This window comes from Oryzias latipes, chromosome 21 (genome assembly GCF_002234675.1).
Source record: "Oryzias latipes chromosome 21, ASM223467v1".
NCBI lineage: Eukaryota > Metazoa > Chordata > Actinopteri > Beloniformes > Adrianichthyidae > Oryzias > Oryzias latipes.
Window position 1 is genome coordinate 25,400,516 of NC_019879.2, and position 10,317 is coordinate 25,410,832.

The 10,317-nt window shown below is 42.8% G+C and overlaps 1 protein-coding gene across 1 annotated transcript in view; it reads left to right on the plus strand.

Annotated features, from left to right (window-relative positions):
• The window catches only part of LOC101161683 (cholecystokinin receptor-like), a 32,349-nt gene extending 22,246 nt beyond the window's left edge, over positions 1–10,103 (plus strand). Inside the window, exons 4-5 of the mRNA XM_011489931.3 lie at positions 2,793–2,920; positions 7,112–10,103. Of these exons, the coding sequence (XP_011488233.1) occupies positions 2,793–2,920; positions 7,112–7,656 (673 nt within the window). The 3' untranslated portion in view covers positions 7,657–10,103. The remainder of the gene's footprint in view (positions 1–2,792; positions 2,921–7,111) is intronic.
• The last annotated feature ends 214 nt before the right edge of the window (positions 10,104–10,317 follow it).

Here is a 10,317-nt window from a genome sequence, read left to right on the forward strand (position 1 = left end):
CCTATTGACACTTCTGTAATTTGGAAAGGACACTACCCATATGTCAAGACCAAATCTGTATCCCTGATTGGTCAAAGTTCAACTGGTTTAACTTTTGACATGCATTTTGTATGCAGAGCTCAAAAACGAACTTAAAAACGTGCGTAGCGACGAGTGAACACAAGAGTTTTGAACATGAAAGGCCGAAACTGTCATGGTGGAGGGAGGCTCGAGAGCCGGTTGGACCCAGACGCAGAGGCGGAGGCATGAGGATCAGGGCTAGTGGGTTTAATTCACAAAAAAACAAAAAGCGCTGCAGAGCAGGATGTCAGAACAAAAACAAAAACTCACTGTGGCGTGGCGTGACGAGGAACATGGCATGACATGAACACCAGACAGGAATAATGGACCAACATAGGAGGAAGGCAGAGACAAGACTTATATACAGACAGGGCAGACAAGACACAGGTGAACACGATTAGGGCAGATGGGGACCAAAGGAAGTAAAACTCAAGAAACATGACAAGACAGGAAACTTTTCAAAATAAAACAGGAAACAGAACCAAACAAGGCAGGACAAGAACTAAAGCGAAAAACAAGACACAACAAACTGAAACCATGACAGTACCCCCCCCTCAAGGAACCGCTCCGAGGTTCCAAAAAGTCACTTGAGGGGGGGATGCCCGGAGGACAAACTTCGACGGGCAACATAGTTGAAAGAGTCCGGAAGACGGCCGGGGGGGCCGAGCGGTCAGGCGTGGAGTCGTCGGGCTCTGGCGGGTCGGGCCAGCAGTCGGGCTCTGGCGGGTCGGGCCAGCAGTCGGGCTCTGGCGGGTCGGGCCAGCAGTCGGGCTCTGGCGGGTCGGGCCAGCAGTCGGGCTCTGGCGGGTCGGGCGTGGAGCCGGCTGGAGGGTCAGGAATGCCCTTGGAAGCGGGGACCTGTCGGGGTGCAGGCGGCACCCCCCTGGGAGCCGGGACGCGTCGGGGTGCAGGCGGCACCCCCCTGGGAGCCGGGACGCGTCGGGGCGCAGGCGGCACCCCCCCTGGGAGCCGGGACGCGTCGGGGCGCAGGCGGCACCCCCCCTGGGAGCCGGGACGCGTCGGGGCGCAGGCGGCACCCCCCTGGGAGCCGGGACGCGTCGGGGCGCAGGCGGCACCCCCCTGGGAGCCGGGACGCGTCGGGGCGCAGGCGGCACCCCCCTGGGAGCCGGGACGCGTCGGGGCGCAGGCGGCACCCCCCTGGGAGCCGGGACGGGTCGGGGCGCAGGCGGCACCCCCCTGGGAGCCGGGACGGGTCGGGGCGCATCCAGGAGCACCACAAGATCAGGCTGTGGTGTGTTCGGGACCACCACCGGAACAGGAAGGGCTGGGGTGCATCCAGGACCACCACTGGCACAGGATGTGGTGCATCCGGGACCACCGCCGGAACAAAAACAGGACGGGGACGGTGGCGGCGACGACCCCCCCTCAGGGCAAGACGGCTCCCAGTAAAGTCCTGGTGGCTCCCACTCCAGGGATATGAGGCAAACTGGGCCTGGTCATACACCCAGTATTCCCTGGTCCGCTCTGCTTCTTGGCAGAAAGCCTCAAGCAGCTGCATGTCCCGCTCTGCTGGGTCCAGAAAATTAGGTTGGTCCATTCTGTCATGATGGAGGGTGGCTCGAGAGCCGGTTGGACCCAGATGCAGAGGCGGAGGCATGAGGATCAGGGCTAGTGGGTTTAATTCACAAAAAACAAACAAAAAGCGCTGCAGAGCAGGATGTCAAAACAAAAACTCACTGTGGCGTGGCGTGGCGTGGCGTGACGTGGCGTGACGTGGCGTGGCGTGGCGTGGCATGGCGAGGCGAGGAACATGGAACATGGAACATGGAACATGGAACATGGAACATGGAACATGGAACATGGAACATGGAACATGGAACATGGAACATGGAACATGGCATGACATGAACACCAGACAGGAATAATGGACCAACACAGGAGGAAGGCAGAGACAAGACTTATATACAGACAGGGCAGACAAGACACAGGTGAACACGATTAGGGCAGATGGGGACCAAAGGAAGTAAAACTCAAGAAACATGACAAGACAGGAAACCTTTCAAAATAAAACAGGAAACAGAACCAAACAAGACAGGACAAGAACTAAAGCGAAAAACAAGACACAACAAACTGAAACCATGACAGAAACCCCATATACATGCGTTTGCAGAGGCTGGCATTGGCTGTTGATTCAGTAATTCAATTCAATTCAATTCAATTCAATTCAATTCAATTTTATTTATATATCCCAAATTCACAACAACAGTCGTCTCAATGGGCTGCAGAATATTGCTTAGATTCAGTAACAAAGAGTTTTGGTGTATATTTGGTAAAAGATCCCAAAACAGCTTAGCCTCAGGTCTAAATGCTGATGTAACTGCAGGTTACAGGACTTTAATATAAGAAGACAAACGGTCAAAAAAGGTTATTTTTTTCCATTCACTTCTTCTGTTTACTGTATGATCAATTTTCAAATAACTACTCATTTAACAGAGGATTATGAGTGATTCATATCTTAAGCACAGAAATAGACAAACATTGCAAGATGTGGGAGGAAACAGAAAAAAAGATGATTTGTGAAAAATAGTAAATTTAAGTTTTTTCATTATGTAAGCTTTAACTTTAAGGTCAAGGTCCAGTCATCCAGTCTTTAAGAATACTCTTTATATTTGTTTCCATCCACGATTTATCTTTTTCTTTAAATATGTTTTTTTTTACATTGATTTTATAGTCATTATGATTAGTTCATTTATTTTTGTTGTCTCTTGCAGGTATGTAATGCTTCTGCTAATATTGTTTGCCATTCCTGGAGTGGTTATGATCATTGCCTACGGACTGATCTCCAGGGAACTTTATCGAGGAATCCGGTTTGAGATGGGCCAGAAAAAAGACTCTACTGGTGAGTTTATGCACGGAAAAAGAGCAGAGACACAGGAAATTTTGAAGATTTGAGAAAAAATAAAAAATCACCTTGTGCTTTTTCTGTAAACACCCAGGTACTTGAAATTTTCAAAATGAAGAATAGAATTATTTTAACAACTCTTTAACTGAACAGGAATAGGTGGGTTAGAATAGTAAAAAATACACTAGATTTATATTTTTCACAAGTGTCTGTACGGTGCACATGCACCTGCGGGTTTGAAAGTGACCTTCTGTAAATAAATTTATGTTTAAACGCATCTCTTAATGATGTCAAAGGCCGACTGCAGCAGAGCAAAAGAGCGGAAAGTTGCAAACAAGCAGTTTTGTTTGTAATGAACAACCTACAATTAAGCAGTGACTCAAGCAAAGTGTCTTTCCCGTTGTCACCGGCAGAACATCAGAGCTGAATGTCACTGGCTGCACACAGGCCACCAGGTTTTCTTTGGAAAAGGTGAATGGAAAATGTTAAGCTGCTTTGTAAATAAAGTTTTTTAGAAAGTTGAAAGACTGTCTTGACGACTTTCAAAGTCAAAGTAGCCGTTTTTTTTTTTTAATTTGCTGTACAGTGTTTTCTTGTTTGTTTTAGGGATCGCCTACAAATTTTATACATGTATTTCAGACAGATTTCAATCAATTTTTACATTTTTCTTTATTTTGTTTAAACTCTCAAACTTCAAACTTTTCTAGAAAAACAAGTCCAGTGTTATAGAATGCAAAGGTCGGCTCACAATCAGCGATTTATAAAGATTTAGTTGGCTGATTGCATTTTGTGCAGGAGAAACGGCCCAGAGAACATTGATTGACAAGGCTTACAGCCAATCAGGACACAGAAGACAAAAAATAAAAAAGCAAAATTGCAAATGGCAAATAACTGTTCAGAACTGAAGGTGAAACATTCTAGAGAAACTACGTTTAAAATGACAGTTTGTTCTCATTTATCATTTGCTTCTAAACAAGAAACATGCAAGATGGGATCAAATGAAAAGATAAGCCATTAGAAAAAAAAACCCACATGTTTTTTATTTGACTTAACTAAAAAACCAAAAGTAAGCACAACCCTCAGCTCCCTCAGGACTGGAGAATTTTGTTTTACAAAATCTTCAAGAATTTTTTTGGTCTGCATGCAGCTGATGTACAGAAAAACTGCAATAAACGAGCAGATGTTATCAAGATGGATTTATGTTAACTGTGTGAGATAGTGTTTTTCTAAACCCTTTAAAGGAAAATAAAACAACCTATCGAGTTCTTTTTTTCTAATGGTTATCTTCTAACTAAGATAAAAACATCAATATTTCAGTAGAAATCTGATAAATCAACATGATAAACAAGTTACCTGTAATTATGGAGATTTTCAGAATGCTTTTTGCACTTCAGATAGGTGTAAAATCAAACAGTAAAAGAAAAAAAAACATGAAAATTATTTGAAATTCATAAAAAATGTAGCCTTAAGTATCTCAGTCTCTCAGTCAAGGGTTGCCTTGAAACCCTTAATGTGTGTTAATTATAATTTTCGTCATTCAAAGTCAAGCAGGATTATGAAATAATGACAACACACAGTAAAGTCCCCTGATGGATAATTACTGCAGCTCGGCAGGAACAGTGAGTCATTTTGTCTTCCATTAGGGAGAATGGATGTTCACAAAAAACGGAAAAAAAAAGCAAATCAGCTTTTCTTAAGTTTTTGAAAATAGTCTTTTTAGCAGAGCAAGCCCAAATTTACCGTAATTTCCGGATTATAAACCGCTACTTTTGTCACACGCTTTCAACCCAGCGGCTTATTCAATCATGCGGCTCATTTATGCATTTTTTTCTTTTTCTTTTTTTAATGCATTTTTTCTAACAACCGCGAGGGGCGCACGAGCAGAAAGGGTTTGAGTGAGACAGGGGGAATACGGTATATGTGTCGATGAAGATGCATGTTTAATGTAAATTCCTGCTTTGTGAATGAATACCACGAACAGACCCTCATCATGGAAAATGCAAGAAGAAATGCATATGACGCAGATTTCAAGTTAATTAGCAGTGTGAAAAAATCCACCATGACCAACGGGTTTGGAAAAGCCGGTCTGCTGCTTGACGGAGAGGACAGCGCAAGCTCAGGAGAGAATTTGCCTGGATGAGGATGAGAGTGACACTGACAGCGTCAACGAAGGAGACACTGAAAGAGTGTGTGGCGAGAAATGTTTGACGCTATTCCACTCCAACACTGAGGAGGAAGACTTCCATGGTTTCAGTGCACAGAAGGAACATGAAGAAAGTCTAGGTGACTTTTACATTTATATTTTGTAACCCTTGTGCTATCCTAGGCACTTTTACATTGGGAGTTGGGGTCATCTAGACCCACTAGACAGTGCTCTGAACCTTTTTTCTCCAATGATTTGTGATCTTCACTGGTGTCCATGGATTACATGAAATCTTTCCACCTTTATCCACCTTTGTCATGGTAGGGAGAACACGTCAATGCAAGGGTGGGGTCATCTAAGATAGCACAAGGGTTAAAGCAGCCCTGTTAGTGCTGTGTTACGGTGTGTCACTGTTGTGGAAGGAAACTTCCGGTGTCTATAAGTTACTGCTGCTCTCTATGACTTTTACTGGTATGTTTTTTTTAACCAGCCCTGTTAGTGCTGTTTCTACCATATTGCTGCCGTGTTACTGCCGCGTCACAGGCACTGTTTGGAAAGAAAAGCTCAGGTATATTATTCAAATTTAGAAAACTCTTTCTGTGTACCGTCTTTCTTTGTAAATATACCATGTGTTGAACCTTTCCTGCGATTACTATTTTCTTTCTGACGGTGGTTGGAAAATGCAGGGAGATCCTCTATCTTCCTTCGGGTTTCACTTTAGCGTTCGGACCCTCAGAGCCTCCAGGGCGGGTTAATAAAGAAGACACTTCCGCTGCGCACTCTCGCTCCCTCTTGCGCTGCACGAGCTCTCCCCTCCTTCAGCTCCCTCCTCTTTCTTACACTAGCGCGCGGTTTCAGCACATACACATCCTCGTTCTACAACACGTTTCAATGTGGGCACATGCGGCTTATAGACAGGTGCGGCTAATGCATGTACAAAATGGTTTAAAAATGTAATGGGTGCGGCTTATAATCAGGTGTGCTCTATGGTCCGGAAATTATGGGTACCAATATTGCTTAAAAAAAGGGAATAATATAAGCAGTCCAAAGTATCCCAAAGTTCTTGTCACTCGGTGAGATTGATTTTTTGCTTTTTCTTTTTGCTTTTAGAGTAAACTTGTTTTTCTGCTATTCAAAAATGAATACGTAAATCTTATTTTTATCATCAGCATCCGGGATTGGTGAGTAATTGAATTATGGTAGGACAGAGCTCATTGTGTTCTGCCCTTTTGTGTTTTGTGAGTTTTCCTGTATAGTGCAAAATACAAGAAAAGCAGAGCTGGTGTTTGATATTTCAGAAAAGCCTGTTAGCTGTGAGAAAAATCCAAAATTGGAAAGAATTAGAGTTCCTCAATTCTGTAGACGACTAGATCTGTGTACATCTTTTGTTTAATCGTCCAACCTGGAATCTGGCTCTAATCTGTAAGCCTGGATGGCTCCAATATTGCTCGCCATTTTTGCTGCACCGCTAATGTTAGGTTGAGGTTGTGAGGGGCTCTAAGCTAGCGGGAAAGCATTTAAACAGATGGATGATGGGAAACTTGGGCTTACTCCATGCTAACAGTTCGGCTCACAGTTCAGAGGCAGTTTTCGATTGAGCTACTGCCGCTCTGCAGAAACTATGTCCTAGAAAACAACAGCTTTTTTTTTTTTAAAGAAATGCCATAATCAAAAATAAAACATCACCGGGAATGCTTTTAAAAGAGATCAAACAATGAATGGAGTGGACCTTTAAAGGTTATGGTTTGTGTATTTGTTTTTCGTTTTTTTTTCATACCTGTCAAGTTTTTAGAAGGCTGAGCACATTGTGTAGTTTTTGGTCTTTTTTTGTTTCAGTAATGAGATATTAGTTCCTGGTTCATTAAAATGAAAATCAGTTGATTTTCCTTGTTATTCTTTTAGGGAAAAAAAGTAAATAATAAAAAAAATATAAAATAAAAACGTTGACGCTTCTGAGTTAGTAGGTCAGGTTTTAAACAGAATGTTGAAGTGCTCAGTAGTTAATTCGCACAGAAATAATTTGTGTTTTCCTGCTGTTCATGCAGATGTGAAGAATGGCCTGACCTCAACCGTGTCTAATGTTAGCGACGATGGAGATGGCTGTTATGTTACTGTGGTCCAGAGGCCCCACTCAATGGAAATGTCCACCATGGCTGCATCAATCAGGCAGGTAAAAGCGGACAGACCACGCAGCAACACGTCAGAGGCCAAGCTGGAGGCCAAGAAGCGAGTCATCCGTATGCTTGTGGTCATCGTCGTCCTTTTCTTTCTCTGTTGGATGCCTCTGTACTGTGTCAACACCTGGAGGGCTTTTGATGACAGCTCCGCCACCCGTGCTCTCTCCGGAGCACCTATTGCTTTTATCCACTTGCTGAGCTACACCTCCGCCTGTGTCAACCCCATCATCTACTGCTTCATGAACACTCGCTTCCGCAAAGCCCTGCTCTCCACTTTCTCGTGGTGCGGCGCTCCCTGTCGTCACTGCTGCCGCCGTCGTGGGCTACGCGACATCGAGGAAGACGTTATGGCAACGGGGGCCTCCATGTCAAAGTTCAGTTACACTACAGTCAGCACCATGGGAAACTGCTGAGAGAGATGTGGACACAATCCAGAAGGGACAGTTACCACGGCAACACAGCATCTCACAACCCTTGTTTCAGGCCAACACTGTGCTCATTGGGACAGTAATGTGAAGAGGGGAAAGGGACCATTTATTGTAGCATTAAAACAGCATCGTCTATTACTGTGAGTGAAGGTATGTAAAGATTATTTGACAAAAGTCCATTTTTGAGTGTAAATACCCACATATATGAAGAACTTTGTGTGACTCATCTCTGTTGACCAAGAAAATTCTTGACTTGAATGTTTACAGTAAGGTTCATGCGTGTCTGTGTGGGAGTGTGTAATGGCGAGGATGTGTTTCACTGCATTCTATGCTACAGGTTTTCTTAATGACGTCTATATGTTGCTATTTTAAACTTATGTGTTGCTGTTAGTTGCTGGAGTGGCTCTGTGTTGATGTAGGTAAAGCGGCTGCCTTGTGGACTAAGTGCCTGCCTTTAAATACTGTTGCTGCATTAATCTCATATTGATCTGTTGCATCTGTTCCTTGTGTAATAGCTGCTGGGACACTCTTGCTTTTTGAGTTTCCTCACTACAGCTGGTTGGTAGGCCCTGTTACAGATGTTTTAAAGCTAATTCCAGAGACTTTTTATGAACATGCTCTCCTTATTGAGGAGATTTTTAAGCAATTAGTTGAAGGGTTGGCATGAACTTTGAGCTACATCTGCTTAACTGCAGTTTAGCTAAAGAAGTTGGAATGTTACCCTTAAAAAACACTTTTTTTTCTTTGCTGCTCTGGAAATGTTGTCTCATGCACTGACCTCGTTTCTGTACTCCATACTTTCTCCTGCATCCATGGAAATGTGTCTCAAATAAAAAAGACGAATCGACAATGTCAAATGTATTGACCTTTGAATGGTCAAATTTGATTATAAATGCATAAAATTAAATCATCTGATCCAAACCCATTGACTGTATATGAGACCTGGACCGAGTGAGCATGACGTCACTTACTTTTGCCTCCAACAAAATTAAGTAAATTCAGTCCCCATTTTTTTGCCAAATGAATGCCACCATATTGAAGCCAGACATCAGTGTGAGTCAACATTTCTATGGCAACCACTCCCGCCAATCTGGAGTGAACTTGTTGGAGGTCCACACCCTCACCTCTTGAATTTGTCAATCCATTGTTTGGTGTGAGAACACATACTTTTATTGAGGCATCTAATTTGCACTACAGAAAAACTATCCTGAGTAGAACTAGAATTGTTATTCTGACAAATAGTTATTTCTAAATAGAATTCTATGGGATTTTGGCTTCTTCGAGCCAGCAGGTACTTCCTGTTTAAAACGCCAGGGGGGGAGGTGTCACAAGTCCATTTCTCTTTACAGTCAATGTCCAAACCACCTTTGTGAGAAATAATTTGAGTTCACATCAGACTGAAGAGTCAGTTTCTGTGCATTTGAGACGTTTCTGAATAGAAACTTTAAGCTCAGCCTCAACGCTTGTGCAATGCGTGAACTGCAAACGGCAGTGTTCAAAACCAAATTCATCATTGGTTTTGCTGTGGAAGCCAGAATAGAAAAAAAAAGAGAAAAATACATGGAGATTCTTAAACTCAATCTTTCGTTCCTGGCAATTTGCATTACCCTAAGGTGAAAGAAAAATGCACGCTATAAGCACGTTTTTGTGTAAATAAACTTGGTATAAACATATCCTGGAAAAAAATAAATATTTATAAATCTGAGGTTTCTGAAAATTGAAATACAATTTTTTTTTCTTTGATGCACGAACCCAATATTTACATCTAATATTTACAGGGCATTTAGTGCACTTAGACAGTTGAAAAGCGTCGAGCTTCATTTTAGAGCCAGCATACGGCTGGAATGAATGGGTGTCAGAGTGGAGCCCAGCTATTTGTTCTGGGTTCACCTGCAGAGCAGAAGCCTGAATTTAGGGTCCTTTCTTGTCAGCTCTGCTTGTCGTGGCTGTTATTCTTGGGCCTTGACTCACTCGCACACTAATTGTGTTAAAAAGTCAGCCCTGCCAGGTGCAACAAGTGAGGAGATTTTTCTGAGTGCAGCAAAACACAGTGCTGTCAGTGTCGCCGTTTATGATGAATGACTTGCTTTTGTGGGTTTTTTTTCCTAGGCAGTCATAAAATGATTTTCATTTCTAAAGTGAAGCACAGACTTTGTGTTTAAATAATATTATTCTTAATTACGGTAAGGATGGCAAGGACACACGCCAAAACCTTCATTAACAAATGCAAAATTAGGAACATTAACATCCTGTTAATGCTGTCAAACACAAAAATCTTACATTGATGCCCTAATCAATTAGTATAACGCCAAACCTACACTGGTCTGCCTGCAGTGCTCCTCTGTTGCGTTGTGTGGGGAGTCCGTGTCACAACTGTCAGTCATTTTACACAAGCTGCGTTTCCATAACACATAAGCACTTTGGGTAACACTTTATATTAAGATTCCTTAACAAGCTCTGTTAACACATTAACAAGCATTATAAATGAATTTATAGGGTGTTAGTAAGACATTTATTAGTACAATAAGTCTAATAAGGTTTATTAAATTACTTAGTTAACACATTTACAAGCATTATTATTAGGATGTTTTCAAGATGCTAATGATGCATTTACTGATATTATAGGTGCCTAACAAATGTGTCAGT